Genomic DNA, 15,199 nt, shown 5'->3' with positions numbered 1-15,199 from the left:
TTCACAGGTCCACATATCAGCGAAGCTTCTTTGTGTATGGAGTGTACAGTGAAGAAGCCAGAACCCAAAACGGAGCAAACGAAAATCCGATGGAGAGAACATGATTTTCTTATAAAAAAAAAGAAAAAAGCTAAAGCCACGGAGATAGCGGGTAGCGGCGTCGATGCGGACTTTGCAGGAACGGCGAAGAATCCGGACTCATCTTTTCGCTTATAAAAATTTTATTTACAAGTTATCTATTCTTTGCAAATATACCGTATCGCTTATACCCGAAATGATAAGGCCGGAGATGGCTACAGGCGGCCTGGAAGTCGAGGGCGGGGCGGGGCGTGCCGTTGGTGTGAGTGGGGAACTGAACACAGCGGCAAGCCATGTGCAGCGGCACATGTCCACACTGTTGAAAATTTGGTCATAATTCGGTATATTTTAATCAAAATTTGGTCATAATTCGGCATATTTTAATCGAAATTTGGTCATAATGCGGTATATTTTAATCCAAAATATTAAGACAATAAATATGACATTTGTAATTTGAGTAGATCTAGTGACAGTGCTAGATGTGTACAACATGAGCATGCTTAATATAGAATAAGCATTAACATAGACAAGAGAACGCAATAATATTGCGACTGACAGTTGTAGGAAACGAAGAACGAACAGTAATTGTGAAACATTATAGCTCGAGAATGGCCCTTCACTGAAGTTTGAGGCAGTATTGCCTCCGTTGGTGTTGACGGGAGGCTCCCCAAGTCTCCAGTGTTGTTGTTGTCGCTGGTTGTCAACATATTGGTGAAGATGATGTGGAGCAGTCGCGCTTGAAGCGTTACCCAAAAACTTGATCGCCCGCCTACCCGTGCAGGTTCTCAAGCGGACGGAGTTTCGGAGGCACCCGCTCGTTCCGATCACCCGTGCGCGCGGGATGAACAGAACCGGGGAAATAGAGAGACAGCGCAGGAACAGAAGGAGAGTATCACCAAGGAACAATAGCAGGAGGAAGACATGTTATTTGAGAGCCTTTGCCTTGCATTATATATAGAGAGAAAGATCTCCATTACCACACAAATAAATCTCATTTGTTGTGAAGGTTACCACAAAATAAATCTCATTTGTCGTGAAGGTTACATCACAATGAATCTCTCATTTGTTAATGGTGACTTTATTCTCATCTGTTACATAACGAAAGAGCAGCAAGCAGGCTCAGCTTCAGTCGGCCGCCTCGCCTCGCCATGCCCACGGCCGAGGCCGAATCGGCGCGCGCGCGCGTGTGGCAGTACAACCATCACCTCAACCGGTCAACAAGGAATCTCTAATATCACCCTATTTAAGTTGAGATTCTTCCACCTAGATTTCCAAGACAATATTGTTGTCTCTAACATTACTTGTGGGCTCTTGAGATTTTAATTGAGTTAAATTGGGCCTGGGCCATTTATTCCAACCCACACTGCCGTCCTGTGGACCGCGTCCAGGACGCACCGATCGGTGAGGTGATTCAAGCGTGTGGTCTCCATAGACCAAGCTCACCAACGCCCACCTCCCCTCTTCCTCTACCACCGGGCAGCTTCACCTACCTCCCCGTCCCCGCCCACCGCCACCGAGACGTGGACATGAATCAAATCAAATCAAATCCCCAAATCAAAGTTTACCAAAATTCCGTGGCAGAGGTCTCCCTCCCCTCCTCTTCTTGGAGTCGTCTCCTCGCGCAAGCCGCATCCCCTCCCCACAACTGGACCAGGTTCGGATCAACCCTCCAGCTCAATCCTATCCTCTCCCTCTCCCCTTTGAATGAAACCATCGATGCATACTTGCATATACTCTTGTCTGCTCTTCTGTTCATCCCAAGAAAACAGGCGGTTCTAATTTCTTCCAGTACAGTTGTTAGTTGTTTACTGCTCTCTAGGGATGCAAGAAACTGATCTTTACTGTGTGTTTTTTTTTCTTTACTAAACCAACAGGGGAACTTGCCAATTACTATATTTCAATAGGAAACTGATCTTTAATTAATTGATTGATCAATTGATACTTTGATAGTTACTACCTTTCTGTGTTTCATAGTTCTCCTTTATACTAGGCATAGCAGAGAACAGGCGCTGTTTCTTGCTATTTATGCTGATGCCATGCCACAAGACATTTTCTTCCAAAGACTGATGATCATCGATTTATCATTGATATTGCCAACCGGTTGGCTAGATTAATACATTGGTGAGAAAAATTAGAGCAAGTGAGCAAAGATAGGAGAAGATGAACTACCATTTTCATCTTCTACAAGCCATGTTAATCCCCAATTCTGCACCTAAGTCAATTTTCAGTTATTTTAAATTTATTTTTCCTTTTTATTTGTTTTCTAAAACCAATTTTGCTTTTTGTTTGTTTGGCGTAGAGCTTAGTGATAACAAAACCATGGAGTCATAATCACGGTTTGTACAGCCTTTTTTTTTTGCAGAGGAAACTTTTAGCCAATTTCTATTTTCAAAGAAAGGAAGGAACCCTGTTATAGATTAGAGAGAATCCCTTATATGCCACTCCAAATTAACCGGCTCCCTTATATACCACTTCAAATTGGCTTCTCCTTTTTATGCTACCGGTTCAAGTTTCTCATCCCTTTTATGCCATTGCCGCCAGTCCACCGCGAGTTGACCGTTAACTTCATTGTAAAAAGACGCATTTGTCCTTGAGAATTAGTATACAACCAATAATATGTATTTTAGTACTAATATAGCTACTGGATACAATATATGAAAATTGATTTTTTTCTGTATCACATGCAATTTTAGCCATTACCATCACAAATAAATTTTCAATGTAAGCATGAAATATGCAGTTTTCCAATAATATTTTTAATATAAAGAGCATTTTCACTGGTTCTGATAAAATTTTGTTTACTCAAAAAGGATTTAAAATAAATTAGTTATGATTTTTTGAAGTTTACACATTTTTTAGTTGAGAGGGCATATTGGTCATTTACGAAAAAAACTAACCTTTGACTAACAGTCAACTAACACTATAGTGGTGGGAGTGGCATAAAAGGGTGAAAAAACTTAAACTAGTGGCATATAAGGGAGAAGCCAATTTTGAGTGGCATATAAGGGAACTGGTCAAATTCTAGTGGCATATAAGGGATTCTCTCTTAAAGATTAATATGTAATAGAATTTAGGTTACAAACACTTGGATAAGCAGCTAGTAGCCATGGCCAAAAACCAAAAGAAAATGCTAGGGCCATTACGAGGCTATGGGAGGACGATATAACATCGAATAATTAAGTCACCAAATTACACCAAACTGTTACATTGCTCACTTCCACTTATCAATGTTCTCGTTAATAAGAATGACACCGCATGGGCCTCAAGCTCCTCATTTTGAAAGGTCCTCATATCATGTTCCTCCCACATATGCCAACTGTATATGAGAACTTCATTGAGATGGTCTTCCACATCCCCAACTCTTTTAATTTTCTGACAGCCACTCTGGTTGGTGATTTTCTCCCACACAGTTGAAGATCAAATGTCTTTGCTGTTTCTAGTTGCAGATCGCATAGCAAATAAACCGTGTTTTGAGGCCATCTGCAGATCACTAGCTTGTGTGTTCGATGAAAAATTCGGATCACTAGCTTGACAGGTGTTAGGATCTTGGCCTGTACCAGCAATCATTCAAAATATTTACTTGTTTTCAGTCCTTGCTTTCCGGATCCATGAGGCGCCTTGATCCGATTTCTGATTAGCTTCTTTGTGAATTATACACATGCAGGATTTACATGGCTTCAAACGCTGGCAAGAAGCTCATTCAGATCGATGTGAGCTCTGATACGGTGTGCCCATGGTGCTTTGTCGGGAAAAAGAACCTCGAGAAAGCTATGGAGCAAAACAAGGACAAGTTTGATTTCGAGGTTTCACTTCTTCAAAATTATTGTTGTCCAACTTCATGGTCATACAGCGTAAAACTAGCATGTCTTTTTGCTGATTAGGTCCGCTGGCATCCATTCTTTTTAAATCCGAATGCACCTAAGGAAGGCATCAAGAAATCTGATTACTACCGGATGAAGTTTGGCCCTATTCAGTTTGAGCATGCAACTGCTCGTATGACAGAGGTTAATACATTTGAACAATGCAAAGGCAGAGTTTGTTCACATCATATATATCATATTCAGCCTTTTATTTGCTCTTTTTGCAGATATTTAGAGGACTTGGGATGGAATATGACATGTCTGGGTTGACGTAAGCTATAGTCTTGAATTTCTTTTTAGCATGCATCATTGGCTAGTTCGCTGATACAAATACTTAATACAGTGGAAATACAATGGACAGCCATAGGCTCATAACTCTTGCTGGGCACCAAGGTTATGACAAACAAAGTGCTCTTGTTGAAGAATTATTCCAAAGTTACTTTTGCCATGGAAAGTTTATTGGTGATCGGTGAGTATGTATTCAAGATTGTAGGAATGGATTTATAATCTTATTGCACTTTATTTTTCTTTGTCAATTCTGCATATTCGGTCATATATATTTGTGACAAACTATTATTGATTTAGAACATGTCAGAAATGGGACAACATGAGAAATCACATAAATCAGCCATACTTAATCGTTTTTCTATGTATGAGGCTTTCAGCAAGATGCATAATACATCTTTCCTGTTGGTAGTGGTACATTGAAGGGCGTGCATTTTTCTTTTCTGTGCTATATTACTCCTTGAGACAAACTCGTAATAAACATACTCATTTTATGTTGCTAAAATGAAGAATGACTGATGAAATTCCGAAAAGGAATATGTCAGACCTTTTCATATTGGAATCGTTATCTAGATTATCACATTCTACTATGGATGCGAGTTATTTAGAATGTTAAACCAAAGCAGATAGCACGTTGTGCATTTTCCGTTGTTACATGTGCTGCTTCAGTATTGGCAAATGAAAATAACCAACCAATTTCTTTGTTCTGGTGCGTAAGGGTTGTGAATAGTTTCTCAGCATTTACTATACTGCTGAAGTGTTTTCCTAGATGTCCCTTTTTAGGCACCTTTTCTTTATGCAAAGTTGCAGTCAGAAATGATTCCATGCTATCTATCAATGATAAATTTTTGTAGGAGTTTTGATGTTTGGGCAAGAAAAGTACCCTTTATCTTCTTGATTTGCTTCAGCAAACATGTCCACCTGCCAACTTAGCTACCCATCCTGCTTCCCTATATATATTTTTATGTTGACAATAAGTGATTTTATACAATATTATTCAATCTTGTGAATAATTTCCAAATGCTTGAAGGCAAGTTCTGCTGGATGCTGCAAGAAAGGTGGGCATAGAAGGAGCAGAAGAACTTCTTCAAGATTCTAACAAAGGAGTCGATGAGGTACATTTCCACCGATGTTCACTTCTAGTGACCAATCTTTTTGTGACAGATGCAATCGAATCAAATATCCTAACATTTCTTTTGGGGATAAAAGGTCAAGGAAGAACTCAACAAATATTCCTCTGGAATTTCTGGTGTTCCTCACTTTGTGGTATGAGGACTAATTAAATGATCATATCTATCATCTCTTGCACTTTTTATCTTATCACTTGGTCAGTGACTGGATACTTGTCCATGATAATTCAAACTACTGTGTTTTTTTTTCTTTACTTTCCAGATAAATGGGAAATTTCAGCTCAGCGGCGGCCAGCCACCAAATGCATTCACAAGGGCTTTTGATGTTGCTGCAAAAGATGGGGCTCAATGATTGTGCGTGTGGGAAACACTTACAGGTTACTTAAAGCATGTGCAAAATAGAATAAAAGCTGGTTTGCAGGAAAGAATAAGAGTTGCTGATATATGGTTGCTACACGGTAGGTACTTGAATCTATTGTAATCTGATGATGATAATATTCTACATTTTTAACAGCTGTATATAGCCATGAAAAATTGAGAACGCTGTGAAGAAAATACATGTCCTAAGTGTATGCACGCACCGGCTTTTTTTTTTTTTTGGCTCCTGTGAAAATTACGGCTGCTCCAGTTGCACCTTGCCCTTGCTGTAAAAGTAAAAGGTCTCATCTTTCTTGCTTCTGTAAAAGGTCTCATCTTTGCTCTTCTGTAATAATTTCGACCAAGGTATCTGACCTTGTGTTGTTGTTGTTGATAAGTTGAATTGGTTATGGTAGAAAGTTCTAACTGCAAGAGGATATGTAAAGAGTTGGACCATTTTTGACTTGCCTAACTTAAAACTATCCTAACTTGACTGCTGCTGCACAGCACCATCATGTTGGGCTGGGCAACCAAAACGACCAACCAAATGGCCCAAGAAGCCCCAAAGGCCCTATAAGCGCCAGAGGAGCAGCAACGCACTGTGCGTCTGTGCCCCCTTTTTTTTTTCTCTTCTGAGAAACGTAGCACTTTGTCCTGAACACCGATTTTCTCCCGAGTTCTCCCCCTGTGTTTTAGCTGTGGTTTTATAAAGACATGTTGCCGAAACATAGAAATGCAAATTTAGTGGCTAACTATTAAGAGCTCATTTGGAATGTAGAGTAAAAAAACACATGAATAGAAAAAACACATAAGAATAGGTTGGAAATGCACTAGATGAATCATAGGAAAAACATAGGAAACAACGGTACATGCAAAGTTGATTAGAGAGTTAACTTCTTATCTCTAAATAACAGTACTAAATAATATAAAGTAGAAGCTTGATGATGCTTAATCCTTGCATTAGTGGCATCAAGACTTCATTTGCCTCGATCCTATGCAATGGGAACAGAAAAAGATGTTGCACTCGATTTTTTTTTCACGCAGTTTTCTACCAAATTAGCATGGTAGGAAAGTTTCCTCCCTTTTTCTTGAATGGATGAACAATACCGGTTCCTATAGGAACTGAATCGAGCTAGCTCGATATCCACCTCTATATATGACTCAATCATCTCTGCCTCGCACCCTAGTTGTCGTCATCACTTTCATTTGTCGCCCACCCATTCATAGCAGCGCCAACACCAGATGATCCCCTTCTCTAGTCACCAGTTCGCTCTTCTTGGCTGTCCGTAGCAGCGGCAACACCATTAATCCTAGCCTGTTGCCAAATGGTTAAGTCCTTGCTTAGCCATGGCAGTGCTAGCACTAGCGACCCCTAGTTCACCGTTGCCCGCCCAAATCCTAGCTCCTTGGACCCGTTTCTAACTCTCCTCCTCCAGTTGCCATCTTCTTCACCGATTGCTGAGCAGTCATATTGACGAGCTCCGACGCCTCGTCTAACTCCATGCTCCAATGAAAAATTGACGAGCTTTGGCACCATCACAAAAGTCCTCGTTGACTAGCTCTGGTGCTATGGAGCCTGCCGTTTTTATGAGGTCGCCAACGCCAATGTGTTGCCAGCTTGAGTTAGCAAACAGATCAAGTTGACCCAACCTTTTATCTCGTTAGAATAACAACCCAAGCTAAGCTAGCTCAATATCCACCATGTATATGATTAAAAGGCTTAAATTTATTAGAAGAATTGTTAGAGTGATCAAGCAATTTTTATGTGAACAACAAGGTGTTCTGAATTTATTAATATATTGATTGTCTATGTTGTTGTTCCAACACATTCTATTACTCATACTAACTTCGTGGTTAGTCTTTTCACTGGAAATTATACGATGCTTTGGATAAGATCATATCAATATGTATCAATGAATTTTAATAAAATAATTAGTTTGAAAATATAAAAATGATATTCTTAGATATAACTTTCGAAGTAATTTTATACACTTATATAATTTGGGGTTAAAGTTGTATCTCCAAGACCGTAATAAATAATAAAGAATAATAACAAACTACTAGTATCATTTAGTTTTTTAGAGCGCTATTCTATACCACTGAGTTTGTTCGAGTTCAACGATTTGCTATTGACATTGTCTCTTTCTATAATATACCAGCGACTTTATTAATTGTTCTACAATATGCCATTGGGTTGGGCTTTATTTTCAAAAATACCCAAAATACCCTTAAGACATACAAGATTAACAATTAATTTATCTCATCAGAAGTTTCAAAAATATGAAAATTTTTATGTGTCCTCTTTACACAACATGCAATTTTGTATACAAGTTTCAATTTTTTTCTGGTATATTTAGTTTTTAGAAAAAATATTTTTATGTGGTGTATGCAAAATAATTTTTTTATAGAAGAAATAATAGCAAAAAATTATCTTATGTAGTGTATTAAAGATGATTTATATTAAAAACAACAATAAAAAAGTATTTTATATATCATATAACAAATAAGTTATATATTTTTCTAAAAAAATAAAAAAAATTGAAACTTCTATATAAATATCCATGTTGTGTAAGGATGCCACATAAAAGTTTTTATTTTTTTTGAAACTTCTAATAAGATAAATCAATTGTTAACCTTGTTTGTGCATAAGGGTATTTTGGGTACTTTTTAAAAGAAGTCCCAGCCCAATAGCGTATTGTAGAACAATTGATAAATTCACCGGTATATTATAGAAAGTGATAATATTGATGGCAAATTATTGAACTCGAACCAACTCAGTGGAATAGAATAGATTCTCTATTTTTTTAATCAGGCTGAGAAAGAGCAGCAGGCTGGCTCCTGGGCTGAGTCTTGTGCGGCACCACTGCACTTAATAAGGCCCAAGCCAAGCCCATCATCAGTAACCCATCCATTCCTTCCCCGGGCAACATCCAACCGCACGAGAAAAACCCTAGCCCCATCTGACGGCCACCGCGCCCCCGCCTCCTTCTATATAGCCTCTCGCCACGCGCCTCCGCACGAACCCTAGTCTCCTCTCCCGCTCCACCTCCCCGCCGCCGCCTCTCGCCGCTCGCCGCCGCCGCCGCCGCCATGGGTGAGCTCCTCCTCCGACGCCGCCTCCCTCCATCACTCTCGTCTCCAGTTTCCCACCCCTCCACCTCCATCTCTCTCCTGATCCGTCCTCCGTCGTTTTGCTGTGCACAGGTGCGTACAAGTACGTGTCGGAGCTATGGAGGAGGAAGCAGTCGGACGTGATGAGGTTCGTGCAGCGCGTGCGGTGCTGGGAGTACAGGCAGCAGCCGGCCATCGTCCGCCTCACCCGCCCCACCCGCCCCGACAAGGCCCGCCGCCTCGGCTACAAGGCCAAGCAGGTTACCTCCCCTCCTCCAGATGTTCTCTTGTGCCCGCGGTTGATGATGGTGTTAATGTTTGAAGTATTGATCTGTCCTGTAGAAATGGAGGCTTACTTTTGTGTCTAGATCTAGACTCTGCTAGGTTACCGTTCTGCTGTTGATTTGTTGGAACCTGTTACTGCCATTTGTTAACTGTTAGTAGAACATTGAGTTAATCTGTTTTTAGTGCTTTCTTGGATAGTATCACTTGTCTTGTGTTCTCCATTAGATTCGATTGGATGGTAGATGCTTGCCATTGTAGTATCATCCCTTGAGGACCTTTTCTTGTAATTGGCATAGGTAATGTTGTTTGGTGCGTTACTTACTGCAAAAGCAGTTTGCTGCCGTAGTTGAACTTAAATTGCATTGTTTGTCATTGATACTCTGAGCAAAATTTTGTACGGGTGCTCCCATTTATTTACCAATTTATATAATCACATTTGAATATTTTGTCCTGTAATCAAAATATTGTGCTTAACTATTTGTCGTTACCTTTCCTCAGGGTTATGTGGTTTACCGTGTCCGTGTGAGGCGTGGTGGCAGGAAGAGGCCAGTGCCCAAGGGTATTGTCTACGGCAAGCCCAAGCACCAGGGTATCACCCAGCTCAAGTTCCAGAGGAACAAGAGGTCAGTTGCTGAGGAGAGAGCTGGGCGCAAGTTGGGCGGACTCAGGGTGCTCAACTCCTACTGGGTGAACGAGGTACGTTTCACTTTACTGAGATCTTTCAAAGATGATTATCAACAATGTATCTGCCTTCCATTAATGACTTGGTTTTCTTTGGTTTAATGCAGGACTCCACCTACAAGTACTTTGAGATCATCCTTGTGGATGTTGCTCACAGCGCTATCCGCAATGACCCAAGGATCAACTGGCTCTGCAAGCCTGTGCACAAGCACCGTGAGCTCCGTGGTCTCACCTCTGCTGGCAAGAAGTACCGTGGTCTGCGCGGCAAGGGTCACACTCACCACAAGGCCAGGCCGTCCCGCAGGGCTACCTGGAAGCGCAACCAGACTGTCTCTCTTCGCCGTTATCGTTAAGCCTATGTGCTTTGATGTTACGTTACTGTGGAATCCAACCCTTGCAGACTTTGATAATATCTGTTTGCACTTTAAAATTTTGGTACTTGTGTTCTGAAACCAGTGAACTATCTTCTAGAAGCAATGTTGCTGTTCTCTATTTGCCTGTGATGAGATGAAGAAATGATTCAGTTATCGAATGCTCTGTGAGCTGGTTATTATTAGTTTTTAAGTATATCTCCTAAATGATAGTCTCCTGAGTTATCTATTTCATTGTGTTTATAAATCTGCTAGTCAATCTGACTGCGAGCTTCAATGTGTTATTAGTAGTAATGTTGGTGTTAACTATATTACTACATGCTTACATTTTCAAACTAACCTAATTACTGAAAATTATTAAAGTATTATTAACTATCTGACTGAATGCTGTTGTACATTTTCAAATAGTTCTAATCAGGGTTCACAATTCTCTGCATTAGATTTCGTGGAATCTGTTGATAAGCTGATAGAATCTAATTAAATTTTGAAAATTTAAAATTCAGTTTGAACCTAGTGGTTTTTGTATTTAACCTGGTCTGAAGAGGTTGAATTTTACGAAATCTGAACCGAATTCTAATGGACTTGCGAACACTTACCTAATTACGGAAAATTGTCGGTATATGAATGGTGATGCAATGATTTGTGTGCCGATTTACATTCCTAGCTCAAAAAAAAAAAAAAATCACCCCTCTTCTGTGCAACTGAAGTACTAAAGAATAGATGGTGCGATGCTCTATTTGCATAAATCTGCAATCGTAATTGGCAGCTATGCCTTTGCTCACAGATTGGCAGTGATGAAATAGTAAAATTCAAAGTTCAGCAGAGTCCTATAAAGTTCCAAGAGTATCCGTTCGAGTACAATACAACAAGAAAGTAACGAAATATTAAGGACTGGAAGCATCACATGTGTGATGATGGACGATTTCACCAATCATGGACCAAAGGTTTAGGCATGCGGCTAATAAAAAAATGTTGCTATTGGGCTGAGCTTTCTGGAAATAATTATATAGGATTTTAGACTATAGCTCCAAATCCGGATAAGTTTTTCATTGGTTGCCTTTTTGGAACCTTTTGAATACCATAAATGTTTGAAGGCATTTTGAAATCCAGTTTGGTATAATCTACAAAATTTGAAGTGAAAAGTGGTAGTAACATAGCAGGAAATTTTTCTTTGCAATTTATTCTTTATTTGAGACATTTTAAAACAGTTCCTGACCAGTTTTCCGCATGAAAGCTCAAAATATTCCCTTTTTTTTTGGCTAAATTAACAACACTCGAGCTTACAATGACGAAAATTAGTACTCCTATTTGTTGTGGTTGCAACAATACAATTATTCCTCCTTTTTCTTTTGAGAGAGAGCAAGCAGGCGTGATATAGTTTTGTAATGAAAAATGCAGGAATATTAGATAGGTCCACAAAGTAGGAATAGTAGAAATGTTCATTGGACTTAACTCAGTCATGGCAAGAACGGGCCTCGTCTTTTCGTTTATGCTTATACTTGTTAGACAAAATTTAAATTTTCAACCTTAAATTTGAAGCTAATTTTAACTTTTTTTAATTGAAGTTTATTTTTCAGCCTTTGCTTTTAGATCACTAAGAATACGTATATAAAAGTTTTATTCACAAATATTTTTCGTTTGCAAATATGCCGTTTGGCTTATTACGATGGGACCTGAAGAATGCAAAGAATCTCTCGTCATCTCAAACAGGAAGCACAAGTTCAGATGCTAGGGCTTTCAGAAGTTTCGTATTTCAGCATCAGAAGCAAATGCAATCACTCATACGCGCATCTGTAACATCCAATCGAAATGTGATATGTGGATTGACACAAGCTACCAATTTTTTCTGAAAAATGAGAAAAGAATTATATGCTCTACAGAAACAAAAAAATAATAAAAAATCTTTGCGCCGCTGGAAGTTTCAGCAAACAATCTAGCGACTTTGATTTTCGTCAAGCTATGTACACAAATCTAGGTGATCCAGTCCCCGTGAGTCTCCACTCTCCAACATCACAGAAACGTTGCAGCATTATGATCATGAATCCTCATGGAACAGCATTACCTGTAGTGAGAAAGGTATCATAAATGTGAGAAGTGATCTTTTGGCAGCTTAAGATAGCATGTCGATGGAGTCAAGCTAAACGCTTCACTTCTGAGGTGAAGTTAAAAGTGAAGTAGAAGCAAGTACCTTTGAGCAGACTGGGCAAGCTTGACTTCTCTCCATCCACTCATAAATACAACAAAGATGGAAATTGTGGTTGCATTGTAATGTCATCTTTGGATTCTCATAATCATACTCTGCGAGAAAAAAAAAAAAGATCTTTACGACACAAGCACCAAAATCATGCAAGCAAATAGACCTGAGCATGATTTAGCTTTCTTTTATTTTTTTTGACGGAAATTTAGCTTTCTTTTATGATGGCACTGACATTATGGCAGCAGAGTGGTCACAATGTAGTGATCCACCACAATTGAGCATTGTTCATTAGCTAGAATTATACAACATGAACACTGTTCATTAGCTAGAATTATACAACATGAACACGTATCTTCTGCTACAGCATAACAATGTTTGAATGCTCCCCCCTTTCTCTTGCTGTTAATATTTTGCATTATAGAAATTTAAATAGTAAACACTATCTGCTGAGAAAAAGACAAGATAGTGTATGTATGAACAAAAGAGTAGTGGTACTGTTTTCACTAACCTTCTAGGCATATTGGACAGTCGTCCTCAAAGTCGAAAAGATCATGTACTTGCTCTTTGCCAATGTGCAGACCATCTGAATGGTGTTTTACTGATGATCCATCATCCTTCACAGCTGTGGAAGACCCATCATCCTTCACAGCTGTGGAAGGCCCATCATCCTTGACAGCTTTGGAATTAGATATGCTATCAGCATTCTTGCTTTCTCCAAGGCTACCAGATTTGTGGAACGTTGTTGAAGCTTTGTCATGTCCTCCTACTAGTGGGTGATGCTCTGTATGATGGCTGAATCGAGGATCATCCCAAGGAAAGGGCCTTGGCGGGCAGCGGAAAGTATCCATCAAATCATGCTGTGTTGGAGCAGTGAGACTAATTCTTCCTTGATCAGGCGCAACTCGTGTATCCGCTCTTGGACGAGCAATGGAACCCTGTAGAGAAACCATTTAGAACAGAGTGAGTATGGATAGCACATGGTTGAAAGATCAGGCATAGAGAGAAGATCTAAAATAATGAGCAAAGATGACAAAATGATGTGTAGAAATTGCAGGAAAAGTCTAGTGCAGGAATATTTATTTGAGAACATGCAGCATCTTACTTATTCAGTCCCAGTTGACAGTTGTGCAATTCCAGTTTCTAAAAATAGCAGCGAGTTGATACTAGTAGTACCCCATATCCATACAATTTATCGATTGCTGGATTATTAAAGTTAATAGTAATGCACAAAAACTGAGAGAAAGTATCCAACAAAATTAACATGCAAACACACGAATCAACCCTTTCTTTATTCAAAGCTACAATGCAATCACTCTTTCCTTTCCCATACCAATGCAATGCGAACTCTATTCAAACCCACATTTTTTTTACATACTTTGCCAAGCTCATCTCAGCAGCAATGTGACCTCAATAACACCGGGACACAGCACCTAACGCGTGCAAGAGTCAAGATCACAAAGCACACATTACCGACACCAGAAACTAATAAAAAAAAACTAAACTCAATCGTGAATCAGCGCCTCATCGTTGCTTACAATCTGAACACAAAATAGAAGCGCAATTTCGCAAAAGTAATAACAAAATAAACAATCAAGAAGCAAAAAAAAAAAAGCAGAGGTAGAATCATACCGAGTTGTGGTTGTGGTTGTGAGCGGCGTTGAAGATCGGCCATGGGAGGCAGAAGCAGCAGACGGGGCGGCCGTCGTCGGCCAAGCAGCACAGCACCGACCCCATCTCGATCGCCTCCACCACCACCTCACCTCACCTCGTCGCCGGCGCTAATGAAGAGAGACAGAGAAGAACCCTTGTTTCCGCCGCCCCTGATCGCAATTTATACAAAGAGCAAGAAAACGAAGAGCTCGATCCGAATCCACCACAGATTTGCTTCCTCCGTATCCGCCCCCGAATCTGCGAGATAGCCCGAGTCGCAAACCGAATTTAAAAAGAGAAAAAAAAAACATCGGCGAAGGCGACTAGGCGGCGGCGGCGGCGATGGCCGACCAGTGCTGCTGCTAACGATTGCGACTCGACTCGAGTAAAAACAAGCAAAGATTTGGGAAAAATTTACCGCGAGTTCTTGACCGGGAAAGACCACCTGCGGCGATTGGGTGGCGCGGAGCTAAACTAAAACCCCGCGGGGATCGGCGGGGGCTAGCTAGCTTAGTATAGTGGAAGTCATCGAGAAGTTGGAGGAGGAGAAGGAGAAGGCGAGGGAATCGGAGGAGGATGTTGGTGGGGGTGATCGAGGCCGGATAGAGAGCAGAGTCGGATCGAGAGAGAGATTTCGTTGAGGGAATTGGAGGAGGTTTAGGAGATCGGAGCTCGCACGCAACGCCGACGCATTTGCGGATCGATTTTTTTTTTCTTCTTTTATTTTGTTGCTGTTGCACCCAACAAACAAAAGCGAATCGAGCGCGAGAGAAGAAAAAAAAAGGAATAAAGGAAGTTTTTTTTTTTGGTTGAGAACTTTAGTGATAAAGGAAGGGTTGGAATAGAGTAAGGTGAGAAAAGAAGGGGAAAAAAAAACAAAGCGGTGAAATTTTCTTCGTCTCGAGTTTTACGGCTCCCCGGGGTCTCCGGCGGACTCAAGTGGCGGCGGCGATTCGCCATTGCCGGCGGCCGCATTGTGCGGGGGAGGAGGAACTCCTGTGGCTGCTCGCCGGCGGCCTTCTCGCTCTCGCCAACACACGCCGCGTCGTCGGGCGGTGGCGGCGGCGCGCAGGCAGCCAGGCTCGCCTCGCCGCCGCGCGGTGGAAGTGAAGTGAATAGAGTGGCAGTGGTGGTGGTGGTGGGGGCCGGCGGCTGGTGGGCCTAATGTTTCATGGGCCATAGCTGGATTATCTT

At 40.8% G+C, this 15,199-nt stretch overlaps 3 protein-coding genes across 4 annotated transcripts; 2 read left to right on the top strand and 1 right to left on the bottom strand.

Moving 5' to 3' along the window:
• Positions 1 to 1,577: 1,577 nt before the first annotated feature.
• Positions 1,578 to 6,166, top strand: LOC127765326 (uncharacterized). Of its 2 annotated transcripts, none has more exons than XM_052290195.1 (8): positions 1,578 to 1,732; positions 3,743 to 3,881; positions 3,960 to 4,082; positions 4,166 to 4,209; positions 4,282 to 4,407; positions 5,254 to 5,338; positions 5,433 to 5,489; positions 5,616 to 6,166. In XM_052290195.1, the coding sequence occupies exons 1-8, from the start codon at positions 1,605 to 1,607 to the stop codon at positions 5,703 to 5,705; spliced, it is 792 nt and encodes a 263-aa protein (XP_052146155.1). In that variant the 5' UTR covers positions 1,578 to 1,604; the 3' UTR covers positions 5,706 to 6,166. The 2 variants fall into 2 exon arrangements, with proteins under 2 accessions (XP_052146155.1, XP_052146156.1); XM_052290196.1 differs by lacking the exon at positions 1,578 to 1,732 and adding an exon at positions 3,007 to 3,613.
• A 2,535-nt stretch (positions 6,167 to 8,701) lies between these two features.
• LOC127768982 (60S ribosomal protein L15) lies at positions 8,702 to 10,319 on the top strand. The gene is made up of 4 exons (XM_052294655.1): positions 8,702 to 8,804; positions 8,915 to 9,081; positions 9,605 to 9,802; positions 9,895 to 10,319. The coding sequence occupies exons 1-4, from the start codon at positions 8,801 to 8,803 to the stop codon at positions 10,138 to 10,140; spliced, it is 615 nt and encodes a 204-aa protein (XP_052150615.1). The 5' UTR covers positions 8,702 to 8,800; the 3' UTR covers positions 10,141 to 10,319.
• A 1,448-nt stretch (positions 10,320 to 11,767) lies between these two features.
• On the bottom strand, positions 11,768 to 14,780 carry LOC127765976 (E3 ubiquitin-protein ligase At3g02290-like). Its single transcript, XM_052290961.1, has 5 exons — positions 14,424 to 14,780; positions 13,985 to 14,263; positions 12,864 to 13,290; positions 12,347 to 12,456; positions 11,768 to 12,220 (listed from the first exon to the last, which is right to left on the bottom strand). Exons 2-5 carry the CDS (start codon positions 14,087 to 14,089, stop codon positions 12,194 to 12,196), a joined length of 669 nt encoding a protein of 222 aa, XP_052146921.1. The 5' UTR covers positions 14,090 to 14,263; positions 14,424 to 14,780; the 3' UTR covers positions 11,768 to 12,193.
• Positions 14,781 to 15,199: the final 419 nt, after the last annotated feature.

This window comes from Oryza glaberrima, chromosome 3 (assembly GCF_000147395.1).
Source record: "Oryza glaberrima chromosome 3, OglaRS2, whole genome shotgun sequence".
Lineage (NCBI taxonomy): Eukaryota > Viridiplantae > Streptophyta > Magnoliopsida > Poales > Poaceae > Oryza > Oryza glaberrima.
This window is presented reverse-complemented; position numbering and strand designations above follow the sequence as displayed.

Coding starts and splice junctions, on each gene's coding strand:
- LOC127765326 (XM_052290195.1), top strand. CDS start 1,605: ATGAATCAAATCAAATCAAATCCCCAAATCAAAGTTTACCAAAATTCC. Junction 4,083..4,165: donor CAACTGCTCGTATGACAGAG/GTTAATACATTT, acceptor CTCTTTTTGCAG/ATATTTAGAGGACTTGGGAT. Junction 4,408..5,253: donor GGAAAGTTTATTGGTGATCG/GTGAGTATGTAT, acceptor AAATGCTTGAAG/GCAAGTTCTGCTGGATGCTG.
- LOC127768982 (XM_052294655.1), top strand. Junction 9,082..9,604: donor TCGGCTACAAGGCCAAGCAG/GTTACCTCCCCT, acceptor ACCTTTCCTCAG/GGTTATGTGGTTTACCGTGT. Junction 9,803..9,894: donor ACTCCTACTGGGTGAACGAG/GTACGTTTCACT, acceptor GGTTTAATGCAG/GACTCCACCTACAAGTACTT.
- LOC127765976 (XM_052290961.1), bottom strand. CDS start 14,089: ATGGGGTCGGTGCTGTGCTGCTTGGCCGACGACGGCCGCCCCGTCTGC. Junction 13,291..13,984: donor ACAACCACAACCACAACTCG/GTATGATTCTAC, acceptor GTTTCTCTACAG/GGTTCCATTGCTCGTCCAAG. Junction 12,457..12,863: donor CTGTCCAATATGCCTAGAAG/GTTAGTGAAAAC, acceptor TTTTTCTCGCAG/AGTATGATTATGAGAATCCA.